We start from the raw sequence: 20410 nt of genomic DNA, 5'->3' as shown, positions 1-20410 counted from the left end.
TAGGGGAATCCTTGTTTACAATATTTGCCTCATCAGCATAAGCAATTCAGTTTCTGATGGAGCTAAAAATAAATCGGCTCTGAATATCGAAAGGTCAAAGTACGATTAACTCGGCCAATGAATACGAGCCTGATGCACTGAATACTTTTTGTGCAACACGGGTTTAAAAACTCAAAATTTTACATAGAATGTATGAGCTCATTAGCGCTTTTGCCACCCAGAAATTTTGCAGTTTTTGATGGACTATTTCTCCTTGAATATTACACCCAAAGAGCTAAAAATTTCACTATGTACTAAGGTTTTCTAGCTCTTTAGCTGCTTGAAGTCAATTTGTACCTAACATGCATCCTTCTTTACGCAAAGCCGTATGCAAATGAGCAAAAATGTAAACAATGACGTCAGCATGAATCCGCCTATAGGGAACTTAAGATACGATGACGAAATAAGACGACGACGACGACCGGAGGTTGGATTTGCACAAATGCACATGCTACGCTTGTCTCTGTTTGTGATTTCGTCGTCCACGGTTCGTCGACGACGAAATTTGTAGAAGAAAGCGGTTCTGGGGAAAACGTAAGTAAAACTTTTGTCCTTGTAGCTCTTTTTAGGGGATTTCAACTGATTTTTCGAAGCTGTGTGCCTCTAAGAGTCTTATATGTCGAATATATCGTTTTTATGTCGAATAGATCGTTTTAGATTGAATTTCGAAGTTTTTGCTCATTTTACAGGGGCGCATTTGGCAAGTAGTGTTTACGTGGCTAATTAGTGCCTGGCAGAAGAATCCGAGAAAACGTAGGGTACTGACAGCCGTGTACTTCGAGAAACTTTTCTGAGAAACGTTTGCACCAAATTAGCACCTATTTCTTTTATTATTTGTTTGATTCTTTGACATTCAGCCTCGTCGAGGTCAAACGGTGCGTAAACATCGTAAGGAAAATCAAGGTCTTTCGAAGAATAAAAGTCGTAAAGAAGAACAAATTCTTCGTCCGTCATCAATGAAACCATCGTCGTAGCATATTATAAACGAATTACGTAAGTCTTTGCACGCCATAGCCAAAAAAAATTCATAATGACTTAAGATGCCGTCGTCTTCCCGCAAGACCGTCCGCTTAACCTTCAAATTTTCCCTCCGAAAACCAAATCCTCGGTCCAGTCTTTCTCGGATGTAAAGCGTCGTCGTTGTCCCTTCGTCGTCGTTTCTTAAGGTCCCTAATAGGGCGACGGCAACGAGGACGTGGAAAAACAAGAGATCTAATTGGCAGAACAATAACTCAGTCGGTGCGTTTTGAAACTTTGTACATTTCTTAGCCGTCCTATGCAAAACAACAACGTGAAATCGCCAAAATTTGCGTCGTCTGCGAACCGAAACCGAAATTATTTTAATTTCCATTTGGAACTCAACGGATACTTTATACGTCATGCTGAAGTTGAGCTGTGGCGCTGTATGACTGACAGTAAGCTCCTGCAGCCATTTTTGAAATTCTAACTAAGAGTAGAAATTCATTTTTTAATCGAAGTCTTCCTTGGCGTCGCTGTCGTGGTTTCTTAAAGTCCCTAATAAGCCAAACGCCACCGAAGATCGACCATCTTGCTAAATTTCAGCTCTTGACTTGTCAGCCATGTAGATAATTGTAAGCATATCGATAAGCGTTTTAATTGGTTAAAATTAGGCTATGTGACGGAAATATGAAGCACGCTATCCAAACCGTGGATTTGACGAGGAAAAAAGCGGTCAAAATTGAGTTCGGTTTCCCATAGCAGAATAATTTTCATTTCGCTGGCAACTAACCCAAGTGATTTTAACAGAAACAAGTGTCCCTCACTCCAGGAGAGTTTTGGGCTATCTTCGTACGCTGATTCAAAGGTAGCTAGTCTGAATACAAAATCTTCTTGAGTTGAAAAAAACACTAACAAACAGCAAAATGCCACTCGTGTTTCGTTAAGTCACCCCGGAAAAAAAATGTGTATGCACTGAAATATATTATCCATGTAGTTAAAAAAGGGAAAGTGATTGTTTTTCTTGTTGTCATCAACAGGTTTATCACCTCGAGAGTCGCAGTGGACCAGCCTAAACAGCATACCGATGACGCCATCCGGATAGTAATCCTCTATAAAAATCAGGATGCTGCAGTGTCTATCAACCGACAGCTGAGAGATCTTAGCAGCAAGGTGCAAAAGACCATTCAACCCATGTTTATTAGCCGCTAGCTTAATCAAGATCTAAGCCTGCGTGAGCCCAAGCCTAACATCGTAACCCAGCAACGCGTTGCTTATCTATTCAAGTGTGACCTGTGCGATGCAGGTTATGTCGGGTACACAAAGGGTCACCTTCACACGCGCGTTGAGGGACACCGTCAAAAGGCGTCATCTATTTACAGGCATTATTCCAAAGAATATAACACTGCTGTTGCGAACAATTTCTTAGCACGCTTCAATGTAATCATGAAATGCACGAACATTTTTGACTGCCTTGTTAATGAAATGCAGTGTATTCAAGATCTTAAACCAGCATTGAATATACCTACAGTCGGATTCTTTTCGTTATAAATATTCATGTTATCAGCTTGGCACTCTTTTATGCAAATTCGCCTCAACTTAGCCTCTTCACAAACCGCATTTTAGCATTGATTGCGTAACCTTGATAGCGGCGCAAGATGCGCCGAAACGTTGGTTTCTATCCCTTATATTTCTTGTCTCATTTATCAATGTTGCATGCCAAATCCCTTTCACAGGTTTGACGTTTAGACTCCTATGAGGACTGCAACATCGTCAAGAGCAGGATATTAAGAAGAAGGATTACTTTAACATTCATTAATCATTGTTTGCAAGAATCGACTTTTATTTAATTTTTTTTTCGGGAGAAAGTTGAAAATAAAAATGGCTTTTTTGTTACTGCTATGGCATTTTACGATCTTCAACCTTATGAATCTATGTAAATTTCAAAATTCTAAGTAACGATTAGAAATAAAATTTTGAGTGTCTCCAGTTTAATACTCAATGATGGAATTGATCTACACTTTCTTATTCTTTAAACTAAATGACTTGACCATGTAGACAGAATAATTTTTCCATGTTACGTAACATAAAAACCAAGGTACCAAATAATAACTTTCCGTCTCTGTAAGTTACTGAGTAAAAGTTTTCTAGTTTTTTGTATTTTGTAATATTTTACTTTCAAAAAGGGATTCAAAGTTTGCGTCAACTGATTTCCGAGATAGTTTAACGACTAGGCGAAATCTAAAAAAAATGTGAAATTAGTTTTGGGGAGATTTTATGTGCCGAGACAACCCATGGCGTTTTTATCAAGTATTCAGGTCAATTTAGGCATAGGCCCGTTAAACTAGATTTGCATAGTAGTTTCAATCATGTCCTAACAAACTTTTTCCTGAAACTGTAAACTACACCTTTTGCTGTTCATTACGAGGAAATACGCATTCATTTGCGTTAAAAGGTGAACAATCGTGTGAATATACAATCATTAGAGATAAAAAACCGTCATTTACGCGTTAAACAAGAATCAATAATGATTTTTGCATTTAATCAGCATTCAATAACAATTTTGGGCATTCTTATGCGTCATTCGTCAAACAAAAGAGAAAAAGATACTTTCATTTGCGCGAATATTCGAGTCATTTACAGCATCTTGAAAGTCAATAGAGACAATACACAAACAGTATAGTGCATGAACCATTCATTCACATTTTTATCACACTGTTTACAATTCAATAGCATTACTAGACGGCATTAGCATGAATAAGACAATTATTAATGCACTTGTACAAACAATTCAGTGTTTTTTCTATTCAATATGCATAAAGCGAGTTTCAAATGAACACCGATTTTTCCTGAATTTACATTCAGTAGAGTTCGTCCGGTTAATTCGCTTCGAAGAAACCGAATACTACTCTAACACAGAGAGAGAATCATGAGAGGATTTGAGGACGAGGAGGAAGGTAATCTTGTGGTCGCGGACTAGCTCGGAGTGAACCGATCAAAGGCAAGAGGCATTGTGGCGCGCTACATCAGAGAGGGCAGGATCCAGGAGAGATCACGAGGAAGTAGAAACAAGGTGCGCGTGGATGATAAGATGAGAGATTGCCTAGAGGAAATCATCAACGAAAACTGTTTACTTACACTTTCTCGGATAAACTACCACTCAAATTCGAGATCCATGACGGCACCGTGGCAAGAACATTAGACGGGATGCTCTTCTGAGCGAAACTTGCGAGGCCCCTTCTTGCGGATAGAAACAGACTTGATGTGCTGAACAAGGAGTCGACTACGCTACTTGGTTTAGAAACCTGTGTGTTTGTCGACGAATGCGGCTACAACATCTGGACGGCCAGAAGCCAAGGTACAGCGCGACAGGGAGAGAGGGCGTACCGTCAAGTGTGCGGCCGGCGCGGACGAAACTTGACCGTGACCATGGCAATTCCGCTTATCAATGGACTTGTGTTTTCTTCAGCAGCTGTTGGCGGAATGAATGCTGCGTGTTTCGATAACTTCTTGGCACAGGCGAGGACAAATCTAGATCCCGATGAGGAGGTGATCTTTGTGTATGACAGAGCACCGGCCCACCAAAACCCGGTCATCCCCGCCCCAAACGCGGAACTTAAAATGCTTCCTCCCTACAGTCGTTTCCTAAACATCGTGGAGCAGGCAATAAGCTGTTTGAAAGCGGCGTCAAGCTGACATCTCGTATCCGGAAATTCAAAGACGCATGGATAACGGAGATGAGCCCAGAGCCAGGAGAATCCCAGTGGGGGAGTTTCGAACACAGCAACTGCTTGAAGTTCTGCACAGAAACATCAACACTGTTACTGCAGCTAAAAGTGCGCAGTGGTACCGCTTTAAGCAGACCTATCGGCCAAAATGTTTGAATAGAGAGATTATTGAAGGGTAAACTGAAATTCAAAGCAAAATGATTTCGGAATAGGTATTTTTCAATTGAAATTCGATGTGTGAATATTGAAAATAAAAAACGCTCAATTGTTTGTACAAGCGCATAAATGATTGTCTTATTCATACTAATTTTGTCTAGGAATGCTATTGAATTGCAAACAGTGTGATAAAAATGTGAATGAATGCTATTTGCACTATATTGTTTGTTTAATTTCTCTATTAACTTTCAAGATGGCGTAAATGACTTGAAGGTTACCGCAAATGACAGTGTATTTTTCTCTCTTGTTTGACGAATAATACATAACAATGCCCAAAATTGTTATTGAATGCTGATTAAAATGCAAAAATTGTTATTGAATCTTGTTTACGCGCAAATGACGGTTTTTTGTCTTTAATGATTGTATTTTCAGACAATTATTCGCCTTTTAACGCATATGAACGCGTATTTTCTCGTAATAAACAGCAAAAGGTGTAATCGATATAACCCCTGTTTACCCTGAAATGATGAAAATAAGTCATTTTACTCCAGCTTAGCAGTATTAAGCTGATAATAGAGGATAACGTAACATTCTCATACTGTGCGTGCGATCGACCTATCTTTAAAAATAAACAACATAATTTTAAACTCCTGAGGACGCATTGTTTACTCTCTACTGAAATCGGACTTCACAACGAGCACTTCCAAAAACGTGATGCATAATTAATGATGCATTACCGCTCAGTGTTTAGGTACTTGTGCCTTTAGCCTAGGTTACTACATTCTCTAACATACACTGTACAAAAACAGCCTGAAATATCCTCATTTCAGAAGTATTTGAAAGCACGTGCCTCCAAAACCTTACAGGGGCGATACACGATCCCTTTGGACCTTTGATGGATTTTTTCCTCATTCTTCCTGCTTTTACCAAATAGCCGATACACAAGTCCAAGTCCACGAAGTTCCTTCTTTCTTCCTCGTCTAAAGCGATACGGATGGCAGTTGTTGAACAAATAATCCTATTTAGCGCCTACTGCTTTCTGAAGATAATCAGAGCATCTGTATGCTGTCTGAACGAAAAAATTCTCAAAGAGGAATGGCGCTGTTGAACTACAATCACAAATCTTTGTATACTGAAAAGTATTCCAGCTGCCCCATGGCTTGTATCCATGACCCACAGTGTATGAGTTTGAACTACTGTTGGTATAGCTCACAGTGTGACTTGAACAATACGACAAAGTTTTCAACTGAGGCTAGGTTTTTGTCCTAGATTCACCTTCAACTTACATGGGTTTGATGAGAGAAAGAGTTATTTCTCTGAATTTTGAAGTAACAGACATTGTATCAGAGTGTTGAGATCCTTTAAAGATATTTAAAAAATGCGATATTACTAGACAATTCGTCATTTCTACGAAACAGATCTACTATAACATGGTAATTGGTATAGAAATTGCTGTCTTCACGTTTTAACTTTAATAGTGGGTGGACAGCTGTTCAAATGATCTCATTCTCAGAATCAAACCTTCGATTGGAAAGTTCATGGGGCGAATTTAAGGGTCTTGTAAACTATAATGACCATAGTCAGACTTTACGTTTTTTACCTAATTTACTACAGCTACGAAATGACATGGGCTTCAAACAACTGCGCTTTTACTGTCACGAGAAGAAAGTTGCAACGGTTTTCCACGTCATGACTAGTGATAATCCCCTGGGTGAGGCCGTGGTAAAGTTTTTCACCGAGGAACACTTAATATCAATCCGGCCCTACACTTGTGGCTCGTACACAGTTCTTCCCGATGACAACTCTACGTTGTCGAACGGGATTGCAGCAAGCTAGGCTAGAATAAAATCCATCCAGACGGGAAATGGACCGGTTTTTGGAATGTCCAAAAGTATCGTATCAATAAAAAATGTACTAAGACGTTTAAATTCTCATAAATTTACCTCAAGTCCCACCAGGAGAGACTGTGATAACTATAAAAGCGACTTAGGTTCTCTTTCCTCTGGAGACACGTGGGCTATCTTCGTACGCTAGGTACTTTACCAGACGTACTGGCTTGTCCTGGAGAACTGCTCAATGACACGGATCCGTTTTTCTGGATATAAATGATATTTTGGACGATAAAAGAAATCTCAGGTCCTCCGGTTTTCTTTCCAGCAGAAGCACAAAGCTGCTAAATTCCAATTTCACTGAAAAAAGAGTGGTGGAGAAGCCATCTCACGTGTGTGCTAATGCATATATATATATATATATATATATATATTGAATGTAATCGCAAAACTTAAAGAGTACATGTAACCTGGCGGGAATTGGCTCGTCGCGGAATACATGTAAGTCTATTAAATGTATCTATCCATGTATGTTTGTATGTATGTATGTATTTGTGATATTCAGATAGGCTGGCTCAGTTCAGCTCGAAGCTGGTTTAAATGGAGGCGTGTGGAAACAACGGCAAGGCCACACCACAATACCGGGAGGTATAAAGCAACTGATCAGATTGGAGTGCAATTTGATCTAAAATCGTACGCGTCATTTCAAAATCAATCGAAAGCACAGCTTAACTTTAATTTCAAATCACAGGTATGATTTCACACCAAAATTGCATAAGTTAAATTACCACTTTTTCGCATCCATTTTGAACTCACAAAATTTAATCACTCAAATACAGGATTATTAAGTCGGTACAAAGAATTTATTGATCTAATAATAAGCTGGTTGGTAAACAGTTGCAAGAGTTGTCTTTCATTTCCTGCCATTTGATTGGTTACTTTAAACAAACCTTTAAATCTGATTTGTTATTGCGTTTAAGTAAAGATATGGTATTGGCTAGGAAAGAGACGCGATTTATAGCAAAAAAATGGTGAGATTCGTTGACAAATCCCACCAATAAGAGCCAATGAGATTGCAAGGGACACGTGTGATTTCAAAGTGAAGCTATAAAGAGATAGATATTTATATGTAGAGAACAGTTCACTGTTGTTGCTCAGCATTTAAGACAGATTTTACTAATCCAATGATCATCAACTTTAACAACTGGAATTTAAGACTATTAGAGTTGAGCTTTTATCTCTTACAATCGGCGTAGCATTGTTGGTACATGCACTGAAGATGTTCAGCATTTCCTACCGGTTTAAATAACCCATACTTTCCATGCTTCCTTTATCTAACCCCGAACATGGCTAAACATGATAACGATTCAACTGACTTCCGATTCGCCACCATTAAACTACATATCGCTGGTCTTATTTATGCAAGCTTCAAGGAAGATTATCAATTTGACCTAAATCCCTAAAGATGACATGTCGATACTTCTTGAGCCACCATTAAAGTTAATAAAATCATCAGCAAAACGAGAAAGCTTCATTTAATCTTCATTCCTAGATACCTACGAAAGCATTGCAAAGTTACAAAGCGATACTACTTCTCACTTTCGTTTTTTGATTATTCTAGTCCTTAGTGGGTCTCAGTGGGGTGATGCATTTTACGACTAATGGTTAGTTTCTTCCTGTAACAGTTAACAGAGATGTTACAAATTAGTTTAAATCATTAAGAAAACTTAATGACTATTTTTCGTTGTTTTAAAACACGGTTATCCGCTTGCTTTTACCACAAGACTCAGGCAACCAGGACGATTTGAGATCGTGCTGTTCTTCGGCTGAAATTAAGTAATTTCTGTCGGCCACAAGACAAGACTTGTAACGATCTAAGTTTTGGACACTTTCTAAACGACGCATCGTAGATAGGAAAACATTTTACGATCAACTTTATTTATGACCAGTGGTTACAATATGCCAGTTTTTACGCCTGAGAGCTAAACTGTTTTGCAATTTTACGGCTAACGATTAACCCCATTGAGACCCTCCTGGTGAATCATAAACAAAGCAACACAGCTTTATCCGCAGCATGACGGCACGAATGGGTGTTAGCATTCAAGTTGTTATGCAGTTAACACCCTTCACTCTCAAGGTTCATCAATAAGTAATTGTACTTGTTAAATTGCCTCTTCTTTCACTCGCTCATCTAGGACGACCTCTGTTGACGAATTAAAAATGGTCATTATCATGTAGGATGTCTGTAAAGGGTGTGTACAATCAGCTTGTCTGAAATTCACAAAATAGATGTTCTTCTTTTAAAAGATGTTGTTCTTGAGTATTTATTCGGTCGGTGTAGGCGGGCATTTAATCGTTTATTGAACTGAACAATACAGAGTCAGATCATTTAAAGAAAGCAAAAGGCCCAAGTTAAAAAGCCTACTGACTTATTTTACTTCTGTCAACGAATTTAGGCAAATTTTACAAAAATCAAAATTTTGTGACCGCAACCCTTCTTTTCGTCGCCCTGCGACTTCCTGCCCGGTCTCATTCTGTCCATCAGAAGTCATAGCTATCGATGTTTTCGTTTGCGAACCCAGTGACTGTTTCTTAGAAAGCTTGCGAATGGCTTCTCGCACCTTGTGAAAACAGTTGTAAAATACAATTAGCTCCTCACACAGTAAGATACCAGTGACTAAGAACATGAAAGGATCTGACGAGTCTCTAAATTTGACTTTTTATGACTGAGTTAGGAATGATGAATTAAACTAAAAGAAGCTGCTCCATGAAGAGAAAGGTTGCGCTGCAGCTGCAAGACCCCCTGGGTCTCACTTCAGCAAGAATAGGGCTATATTGCATTTCAAGTATTGTTTCCAATGAGAACTTGAAACTGTAACCTGACGATTAATCTTATGGTTCATTTTTTTAAACAATTTGTGATCTTAAACAATCATATTTGGTACATCTGCAACAACAATAATAATAATAATAATATTAACAATAATAATAAACAGTTTAACGTGGAGAAACACTTAGCTAGAAGCTAGTTCACAGGTTTTCCACGAAACAACTTAAACAAATAATTCACATTGAAAATAACGTTGTTAAGAATCCCAACTGGCCGAAGGCAAACCAGTTGGCTATATTAGTAGCATGGCCGAGGATTTGTAACTCGGGGCTACCGTGAAACAAATCAAAGTAGTGGCCAGGGCGGACTTAAACCCGGGAGCGGCGGATTGCAAGTCCGACACGCTGACCACTCGACCATGCTGCCTTCTGCAAGACCCTTTTCCCCTTTCTCCTCTTCCCTCTTCTTTTCCTCCTTCCCTATTACAATGCAAAATTGCACTTGCTGTTTTCTGTTTCATGACATAAATGTATTCTCCTTAAAGGTGCGTGGTGTCTTCACTTAATTAAACGTCAGCCTCTACAACAGAGGTCCCTAGGCCCCTCTTGAAATGCATTAAAACATTACTGATATACTGAACTATCATTATTCATCTACTTTACTGGAGCAGACATACCCCCTTCAAAGCTTTGAATGATAACTTTCTCCGAGGTAAAATAAAAAAAATGTGGTCACGTACAGTTTAGGGATGGGGGGGGGGGGGGGGGGGGGGACGAACAAAGAGTATTATGGAAAAAAATGTGGAAATACCAAACAACATTATCATGCATCATTTAACACTAAATCAAATGATCTATGGACTAGGACTGCGTTTGGCGCATTCAAGCCTTTATCAAGCAATTTTTTGTCAATAATCTCAATGTACCTGATCATCAAGTATGCAGTGAAAGACACAAAACACGACTCCCTAAGGAAAGATTCAAAGGAATATCGATTAGAAAGCAATTTATCTCTGTATATTTTCCCCACTTGATATCAAACATGATTTAATTCTTAATAAATCGATCACAATTTTCCATGATAGGATTAATAAGTTAAGAAACAGACATCCATTCATAATCAGGATCTCCATAGCTTACCTGAGTTGAGTTGAGCACAATGAAGAGATAACGCAAAGCTTCATTGAACTGTATGAATCCAAACAAATACCTGACATCAAGTGAAGGAAGTAAAGCAAGAATACTCTATAAGGCTTACCTGAGATAAGTAGATCAACATGCATTAGTTAGTAAATAAAGAAAACGGAAAAAGCGAAATAACATTTTAAAAGCAATATCGACGAAACAGTACGCGTATTTAAAGCGAATCTTTATTGTGCTATTATCTTGCGTATATCACAAAGCTTTGAAGAGAGATGAGGTACGACACGCAAAAATCATCATTTTCTGTTAACAAAAAATGTCGCTCACTTTGAAGCTTCCAAGCTGCTTTTACTATATTTGGAGGCCAGCTTCCCAAAGACAACTCGCTGAAGAATTGCAAATATGACAACATTTGCCTGGGGAAAAAAGAAAGCTAGGAACATAAAAGAGGCAAAAAAAAAACCATTTAATTTGATTTAAGTCTCTAAAAATAAAAAAGAGACTCAAGTGACACTTCCGAGAATGCCTAAGATGTTCTAACGACATTTAGAAGTTACTTCAGAAAGACTAAAATCGGACTTTAAAAGATGGACATTGCTCAACAACGAAGCATTATATCCCTGTTTCCAATCTCTTTTCCGATTATGTTGTACCAACTGATCAAGTAGTAAGAACAAATAACACGAATTTACCAGTCATTTGTGTGACATTTTCGTAAAGGGTTAAAGTGCCACTACGACGAAAATTTTTGTCTCTGGTTTTCACATTTTTTAGCGCCAATCAAGTTAATATGGTTAGAATTGTACTATGTGATAGTTTTTAGGTCGATGGAAGCGAAATACGACTTGATATAGCTGGCCGAAATTCACGAAAAACCCGTCCGCCATTACTCAGCTCACAACCGAGAGCCAGCGACTGAACTGAGAAGCGGTTTTACGCATGAGCTGGCCTGTGACGTCATATGCGCACTTTCGCATCGTGCTTCGTGTGTTGTGAGAGATTCGACAGTGGAAATTCTAGGCGTTTTATAAGATGTATTCTTCCTCGAATTCTTCTTCCAAATGGCATACAAATTTAGCCACGTTTTTTAGGTCGAGCTGCGTATATGACGTCACTTCCGAAAGGCTCCAACTAGTGCCAACTCTTTTTGCCACACGCGGCCATTTTTGAATTGAGTAATGGCGGGCGACCAAAAACGAAAAACAAGGTTGAAATAATCATACTTCCCGTGAGGATTTTGCGATTAAACTTGGCATGGTAAGTGTTTCTTACCTCTAGTTTCCAGAAGTGAAAAGAAAAGGCAATGCGAAATTTTGGTCATAGTGGCACTTTAAATTGGCTTCGATATCGTTGGCATGGGACTAAAATATTTTCCCAAGGCTTTTAAGCTCACAGCAAGTGTCAGGGATGTAGATTTGATTACTTACATCTAGTAGTTAATGACAATTAATTACGAAGAAAAAATCAAAACCACTCTCTCACTACTTATTACAAAAATTCTGGGACGTTGCGTCTAGGTGTATCAATGCGCAAAGCTAATTCTACTATAACATGCTCACAAACTGAAAAAAAAAGTTGCAAATGTGAAAAAAGATTTTCAACTTGCAAATACATCAGCGAATAGATCGCAGATCTCTAACATCAAGAGAAGGGAAAGGAATACTCCCTCAGGGAAAGGAGCGAATGCAAAAGCGGTGTTATTTGAGGGATTAATGGTATTTCCCGAAAATAAACACAAAAAAAACGTAAAAAATACTAGAAGAATGGCCAAAACTGGTCCTTTGAAAATCCACTGGTTTCCGTTGAGCCAGCATCTAATCAGGTGTTTTATGATGAGAGAGAGTTAGCAAATAGACATACAATTTGTCTCATTATTAAGACATAAAAGGTGCACTCATTCTTCCTTCTATTTTAACTATTTCTGCCTGACGTAACCCATACTGGTCCAAAACCCGTTTCTTTCAGGCTGACGAGACCTGACTAAAATTCAATGTCGCCTAAGATAAATCGCAACTACGATCCCTGTCACACAAAAACACCCTGCGCATGTGCCCTAAACAACTTCCATGACAACTGGACACTGGAGCAACGTCATGCTAAATGGTCTGAAATTCCCAATGCTGAATATTGTCGTTCGAATAATTATCGTCAATCAGAGCGCAAATTTCAAAAGATTTTTTTTCTGTAATTGATGATCAGTAAATTTTATCGAGCGAATGGTGATGCACACAAAATAACCAGCTGTCTCAATTAAGAAGTATAAAGACAATGTGACTTTAAACATTGCAAATTGTGATGTCCTGTGTTGAGTGCTGGCGAAATAATGACAAACCTGTCCCGCTTTATTCCCATTCGTATAACCAAGGAGCCACAAGTGATGTCGGTAAATGTGACTTTCCCCATATCATAGCTTGACGGTTCAATGGCTGCCACCAAACTCACAATCACCAGAGGGATTCCTGCAAGACATACATATATTCACCTAGTCAAAACAGAGATGGTGCATTGTGAGGGCAAATCAAGAGGGTCTGTCACAAAAGATAGCTTTAGCCTCTCCAAGCAAAAATGTTTCCATTTTCTTATGTTAATCTTAAGACCACAGGGTTAGCTGATTGTATGAAAATTGAGTGCTCTTATAAAGTGGCCGTGGAATTTTCCAGCCCTTCTAATTAAGATGCTGAAGTGGTTGTGGTATGGACCCTTTCAAGGAGCATACACGTTTTTATCTACACTCGTCATATATTAGTTTTCCAGGAGGGTCTGTCCTTGAAAAGCTCGTGAAAGTTAATGGGGAACTTGCACCATCGTTTCGCAGAGATAGATGCAGCATTTTGCTATTGGCAGTGAAGGCGTTGAAGATAAACCACGTCCAGAGGTCCTGAAAATAAGTTTTCATTCAAGAAAGAGGATGTTCACTAATTTCTTCAATTCGCGGGGGGGTCGTTACAAAACTACAATCACTGCTACATGTGACATTACTTCACTTTTGCCAAAAGTTGTTCTGCATATGCAGTCAATAGCACGGATTCGAAGTCGGTCTCGATACTAGTTGCATCATGACAGTGCAGTACTCCAAAAAGCTTGCCTCACACAGATGTACCTTGATGACAATGGTACTCGTTTAACCATTTCCACCGGCTGAAAACGGACTCAGATTTCCGAAAATGTTTCAAACAGTTGGGAAATAGTGGTGCGACATCCAAATCTTTCTTATCAACTGTAAGAACAAGCCGGTTGATAGGAACATGTATGTGCGCAAATAGTGTCTCCGCAACTTACAGGATATTTCTCTCTAGTTTTGAAGAATGTCACATCTAGAACACCTACAAGGTTACCGAGGCCCATGGACAGCAGAAGATTTTTAAGCACAAACAACTTTTCACTCTTTATCCTAAGACATAAAATGTAAATTAGTGTGGTAAAATTGAAGCGAACGAAAGATTTTACGCTTTAAAACAACAACTCGCATGTGCATGTACCAATATTAGCGCATGAATATCAATGAATATAACTATATCTCTTTTGTCAGATATCACAGTTTAATTGGGCCATAACAATGATACCGCTCCCACTTGTAGAGACTTTACCTTATGATTGTAAGGAGTACAAGTGACACGAACACTGCTGCTACTGAAATACACATGAGAACCAACTCCAAGTTGTCCTGGATTTCTCTTTGCTTGATTGACTCGGGCGTGAGCTCAGGGTTGAGGATCACTTGATCTCTGCTTTACTACCACACAAAGAAAGCACTACTGTAATGACGTATTTCCTTCTCACTGACCTCAAGCTTTTGACGGCAACAGAGAAATCGTCTGCTTTTATTTTTTCAGGGTAACGATTTTGACGAAAGGTCGTTTCTATAAAAGGATTACCAGTGATGCTGGATAAAAAAACACACATGGAAGGTGGGAATTTGGTTTAATAATATGTGCCGACAAAAGCTTAAACGGAAGAACTCATGATGAACTTAAGGACTTCCGTTGAGGGTGTAGCTGATATTTATTAGAATGCACACTGGTTTAGTGGGGAACTGGAAAAAGAAACGGTGTAAATGTATGAGTATACATAAGTACTCCAGCTGATTCACAGGCTTGTTTTTCAAATGCAACTTTTAATCACCAGTCGTTTATCCTAAAGTCCGTCAAACAGAGTCTAATAGTCATTAAAACCACCTGAAGTATTCATTGTACTGATCAGATTTTCAATACGTCGTCATCACTCAAGCCGAACGCGAAACCGGCGACAAGGATCTTAGAACCGTCCAATTTACTGAAGAACGAGACATTACTATCGCTACATTATTATTGATTAACAAGATTATGATAAAGTTCACCCCATCAATTGTAATCAGTTTACAGCCATTTGCTTCCATAATTTTTTTTTTCTTTCTGGCTGGACGGGACCTTGACCTAAACAACAACAGAACGTCATTCTAATTATTGACTTTGCTCTTTCAATAATGTTCAGTTTTAGACAGTTCAGAATCAGACAATTCAGTTAGGGAAGATTCTTAAGATTTAGCTTTGTTTTTTAAGGGGTTGAAAAAACTTGACTTCCCAATTCGATTTCTGCGGGATTGACTGTAAACATTATAACTTTATTGCATTATCAGTAATTTACATTAAAGCAATGGTTCACTCTATCAAAACAAGTCAAAGCGAAGCTACTCCCTCAAGACTCTCATTCTTGGTGTTCTCTCTCGCTCCACACTTGTCCTTCACGGCATAGTTTCTTTTCGTTCCTTAGTTTGTATTCAGAAAAATCTTATAAATGATAAATTTAAGATTTATAAACGAAACCGAGCGTTTTCTATTGCTTCTCAGTAATGATTCTACAGCCCAAATCATTTGCCACCAGTTTGCCTTCAGATACGCTAATGTAACATTTACTTGGTAGTGCAAGACGTACCTTGTCTAAAATATTAGAACTATTAGTGGTGTTTAAGACAGATGTTAGGTTGAGAAGAACTTCTTTCGATGAAAAAGCCAGTAGCCTTCGAAGTGATTTGACGTTTAACCTGATATCTAACTGTGTTTTGTGTCTTGCCGTTGCGGATGCTGCATGGATCGGTTGAATCCTCCGGTCGTGAACATCATTTTTCTGGGGCGAGGTTGGGAAAATAACCCAGAGAACACAGAAACCCCAGCCACTCTAAGATAATGAAAAGAAAAAGGAAATAAATGAAAAAGAAAACAGTTATTAGAGGTGATGGGAGCTTCACTCAGCGGAACCTCAATGCTGTTCACAAGAGTTTTCTTCTGGCACAGCGCGAGATTAAGAAAGTATATCCTCTTTCCGAGACATGTATCTGCCATTCTAAATCTTAAAAATTAGAAGGAGAGCTTTATTCCAGTCCTGATACCACTTCTAAAGCGATAGATATCGATATTTTATTTTTGTAGAATCAGTTCTCGTTTTCCTTTGGCCTTTGTTGGGATCATTATTTCTTGTCCGATGTGGTACTCCTGCTGAGTCAGCCCCTGTTTGATACATATTATTTTGCATGGAGTTCAGCAAATGGCGCACTATTACTTGCAATAGGTGGGGTACAAACGACAAAGACTTGTTTGAAGAGTTTTTCACTTACATAGATCCGAATAAAATATTTCGACCCCACAAATACCTTAAGTGCTTAAGTGTTTACTCAACCTTTCAATCGCTCTCCATCACACTTTCATCCTATTTACCAACTTACTTGAGAGGTTCATGACATGTGTTGTTAGAGCCTGCGAGTGACGCAGCTTCCCTAAAGAGATGGCACACTGCAGTTATCAAATCTATTCGCTCTTCCTGTGTAAGAAAAATGTATGAAATCAGTAATTGGCCTTGATTGAAATGAAAAATTAGTACAGTGATATCATCTTCACGCAGTTGGCTCACCAAATTAAAGGAGCTTTTAGTCTTACAGAAGTCTGAGGTGGATGTGGGAGGCGCGTGCTCGTCAGCCACGAGAATATCCTGCATTGAAAGAAAGGAAATTAAAATGACTGTAGGGGAAAACACCCAAAAAAAAAAAAAAAACTGACGGTGTGTTAAGGGTAAATATATGTGAGAAGGGTATGTAAAAGTTAACATTTCGGCCAAAGAATATTATCATATAGGTAAGTTTGACTAAATTGTCACAACATCAATCGGAAAGAACCCTTAGTTTCCGTTTTCTGATGAATGACTCGCCTTATCAGGAGCGTGGGACAAACAGAGAGTCCGAAACGTTATGGAGAGTGTCTCATAGGGACCTCAGTTAAGGCTTAATTCATTAGAGAGTGTTATTCCATTGCCAAGCTCAAAATCTACCTCCAATGCCATTTAATTGGAGAGCTGACTTTTTAAGATTCAACCGTTGTGTAAAAGAGAGGTTTCTGTACCTGACAGAAGATAATCGTGATATTAGCGTTCTTCGAAGTGATGGGTGTTAATAACGTTTTTACGGCTTGGACGAGATTGTTGTAGATCTCAATAAAAACCTCTGTTGTTTTGAAAACGCCCTATTGAAGCAGAAAGCTCTCGTGAAATGCCGAGAAAGTTTGTGATGCTAACCTCCTTATTCTGAAAACCAAACAGCATAGTGACAACTTTTAATAAAACAAAGAAAAGATCTTAAGATATAGTCTCTTCCTACCATCTTCTTCCTACTTTGTAAACTTAAATCGCGTGAAAGGTCATAATAACTGCAGAAATACAGTCGTTCTGCTCGTTTGTTTGTTTCTAATTACTTGTTAGTTAAGCAGTAGGAGTGGACCATAAATTCCAAATACACCAGTTAGAGATTCTGCGAGAAGCTTAACTGTCAGTCAAAAAAAGATAACAACTTGATTGTAAAATAAGAAGGGGTGTGGTCGTCCTATATTAACAAAAAGTAAAAAGACCAGTGAGCCAATGATATGAAATAAATTACAATACTGGTAAGATACGCAACGCCCACAAATAAATAGTTCGCAAAAAATCACAAACCAGATTACCAGCAAAGAGGAAAGAGAAAAGAAACGAGATTTTTTAAGCGTTTTTAACAGCTTTGCAAGAGGGTATAAAAAGGCAGGTTACCTTTTGATTGAAGTAATCAAGACCTTTATTTTCACATTTACATGTCTCGTATAAGAGTCTCCACGTGGTTGTATATGCCATAAACACACTCAAACTGAAGCGCTCCTGAAAAGACAGTTACATGTGCAATATCAGGAACGACCTAATTTTCTTCTTTGAATGAAACAGCCACCTTTCACAAATTCTGCAAGAAAAGGTTAGATCCGAAATAGCAATCTTTCATGGACCCTCCGAAAAACTGTCCAGTGTCCCATTTAAAGCCACAAAACATGTTCAGTGAAACCAGGTTTAACTGAATGAAAATCAGTAACAGAAAACGACAAACATCAGTTCCAGAAACTCCTACGAAAAAGAAATTTAAACAATGTTTAATAAAACAGGTTTGAAACGTGTTTTCTCTTAGGTTTAAAGGTGATAGAAAACTTAAGTGTAGCCTTTGTTTGCAAAATATCACTTTCGTAAAACGCTACCCAAAAGTGTTATGGATTAAGCCGTGTATATGTACAGGTCAGAGACATTTCATATAGCTCCCTTTGAGACGTTTAATGGCAAATATAATAACACTTTCTACAATAGCATTATCCGACATTTTTCATTGAACTTCTTTCGTACTTTTAGAAAGGCATATAAACTGCAATATATTTTTTGTAGAGCAAAGAAATTATTGAATTGGTCAATTTTTCAGTGCAATCGTAGAGTCTGCTATTGTTTTCTTTTACCAATAAAAGATAGGCTGATAGAAGGGAAATCCCCTTTGCTCTTTTTCTGGTAACGAAATGGGGAAGTTATAATCAAAGAATGAAACACGGGAGAGAAAAAAGTGCCTTCCAAAGGATACTTGGAATGATCGGGGTGCGGAAGAAATACACCTAAGATTAAAGTGATTAGACTTGGTTACCGCAGAAAAAATGAAAATCACTGATAGTCCACATAGTTCTTATCGACCTAGCTGGTTTATTTGTAATTTATTTCTGCAATTTCTCAATCAGCCAGGAATCAAGGCGTCAAAAACTCTCCGGATCAAAAGATATTGTGTTCGTCTCAATTAACACAGACCTGTTAAGGATGGATCCATTGCAGAACACGATCGTATTTCCTTTGCAGAATAAGTTGATCTTGGTAACTTAAGAGAAATCATATTTTTCGAGGCACAATAACCTAAAAACAGAGTTACAGCGTTAAAAAAAACTCAATAAAATATTAAGCCTCCAAGAAACGACTCTTCTTTAGTTTCTTCTAGAAAGCTTAGTGTTCTTTCTTTCGTACTATCGTCTGCCTGAGCAATCGTTTATCCTTATTCCGGCTACGTAGCGACTGCAGATCTTAATACTTTCTAAGAGTGGAGGGAAGATCGAGGAAAAAGAAAAAGATATTTAAGTACAATTTATATGATCGAGACTCTACATAATGAAACGCAGATTAAAAAATAATATGTATGCCTCTAGTTAGCGAGCGTTTGTTTGGCAGAGGAAAGGTACTTTAACATCATGATGACCCAGCTAAAAAATCTCGAGAGAAGAGACAGTGGTCTAACTGACAATATTATTGTGGGGAAATTAAATTCTGATTGAAAAAACTAAACCAAGAGTAGCTGCTTGGGGCTGATTCTAAGCAATTCAATTTATTCAAAGTAAAGAAATGTGAAGATGAAAAAGTGATCACCGAGATCCGAACCCACGACGCAATTAGCGTGGTAGTCCATTATTTCCCATCATTGTCTCCCATTATTTCACTTACAAATCCTTTCTTCCTTTATTCATAGGTAAAACTTCTCTCAAAATGTAAGTGATAACTCACATTAGTCACAATCGTCCTCGACTGATGCATCAGAGCATTCATTATCATAACCATCACATCGATTATCCATCGACAGAATTTCGTCTCCACTTTTGCATAAGAAAAGGTCGTCGTACAACGAGGTGATATTTTCTATGTCTATGAAAGAAGAGAAAAAAAAACAGCAGACGTTCAGACTATCCTATTTGGGGGCTCAGTACAAGTGGTTGTACCCTCAAAAAACGATAATTATAACAGCTCCATGCAAAATATGTTTCCTCTATGTCATAATAATTCAAGGTGTTACGTTCTCATTACATCTACAGTTACATGTTTTTGACCTGACTTTGAAGTGTGCACACAATTCACTCGGCGTTGTTCAACATAATAATTTGGATATATCAACAAAGTTGAAATGGTAAATTAGCCACCGTAATGATTACAAAAGCTGACGTTTCGAGCGTTAGCCCTTCGTCGGAGCGAATAGAGGAATTGTGGGTTGTGTGTGCTTTTAAAGGTAGAAAATGGAGCTACGTTATTGGTGGGAGCATGGCAACGAGAAAAACATGAATAAATTAGTGGAGTGAAAAGCGTTCGTTGATCCCTGTGGGATTTAGACTGCCGGTTTGAAAGATGAGCTTTTGTTCAAGATTTTTACGGCTTTCCGTGCCACCTAAGTGCAAGGAAAGACCGCAGATTGCCATGTGTTGCTTAGAATGATTAGGTAAATTAAAATGTCTAGCGACTGGTTTCGATGTGTCCTTGGCATTCCTTTCCACCTCTCGAAGGTGTTCTCGGAATCGGTCACCTCGTCTTTATTCATGTTTTTCTCGTTGCCATGCTCCCACCAAAACGTAGCTCCATTTTCTGCCTTTAAAAGCACACGCAACCCACAATTCCTCTATTCGC

The 20410-nt window shown here is 38.5% G+C and overlaps 1 protein-coding gene, 1 long non-coding RNA gene and 3 pseudogenes across 5 annotated transcripts; 3 read left to right on the top strand and 2 right to left on the bottom strand.

Moving 5' to 3' along the window:
- The first annotated feature begins 403 nt into the window (after positions 1-403).
- Positions 404-2547, top strand: LOC148735330 (uncharacterized; annotated as a pseudogene).
- A 350-nt stretch (positions 2548-2897) lies between these two features.
- On the top strand, positions 2898-5260 carry LOC148735329 (uncharacterized; annotated as a pseudogene).
- A 715-nt stretch (positions 5261-5975) lies between these two features.
- Positions 5976-7048, top strand: LOC148735328 (uncharacterized; annotated as a pseudogene).
- A 1175-nt stretch (positions 7049-8223) lies between these two features.
- LOC148735327 (adhesion G protein-coupled receptor E1-like) lies at positions 8224-15825 on the bottom strand. Of its 4 annotated transcripts, none has more exons than XM_088753477.1 (9): positions 15702-15825; positions 14269-14414; positions 13961-14072; positions 13014-13140; positions 12438-12495; positions 11009-11067; positions 10679-10748; positions 10465-10506; positions 8224-9330 (listed from the first exon to the last, which is right to left on the bottom strand). In XM_088753477.1, the coding sequence occupies exons 4-9, from the start codon at positions 13082-13084 to the stop codon at positions 9139-9141; spliced, it is 492 nt and encodes a 163-aa protein (XP_088609603.1). In that variant the 5' UTR covers positions 13085-13140; positions 13961-14072; positions 14269-14414; positions 15702-15825; the 3' UTR covers positions 8224-9138. The 4 variants fall into 4 exon arrangements, with proteins under 4 accessions (XP_088609603.1, XP_088609604.1, XP_088609605.1 ...); XM_088753478.1 differs by having other exon boundaries at positions 15593-15713; XM_088753479.1 differs by lacking the exon at positions 13961-14072.
- A 1901-nt stretch (positions 15826-17726) lies between these two features.
- LOC148735326 (uncharacterized) lies at positions 17727-19654 on the bottom strand. Its single transcript, XR_015998779.1, has 3 exons — positions 19523-19654; positions 18782-18883; positions 17727-18067 (listed from the first exon to the last, which is right to left on the bottom strand). It is a non-coding gene; the product is annotated as an uncharacterized LOC148735326 (long non-coding RNA).
- Positions 19655-20410: the final 756 nt, after the last annotated feature.

This window comes from Stylophora pistillata, chromosome 3 (genome assembly GCF_964205215.1).
Source record: "Stylophora pistillata chromosome 3, jaStyPist1.2, whole genome shotgun sequence".
Lineage (NCBI taxonomy): Eukaryota > Metazoa > Cnidaria > Anthozoa > Scleractinia > Pocilloporidae > Stylophora > Stylophora pistillata.
This window is presented reverse-complemented; position numbering and strand designations above follow the sequence as displayed.

Coding starts and splice junctions, on each gene's coding strand:
- LOC148735327 (XM_088753477.1), bottom strand. CDS start 13,084: ATGGGGAAAGTCACATTTACCGACATCACTTGTGGCTCCTTGGTTATA. Junction 11,068..12,437: donor CAGTTTTGGCCATTCTTCTA/GTATTTTTTACG, acceptor GCAATTCTTCAG/CGAGTTGTCTTTGGGAAGCT. Junction 9,331..10,464: donor ACTGCATACTTGATGATCAG/GTACATTGAGAT, acceptor TGTTTTCACAAG/GTGCGAGAAGCCATTCGCAA.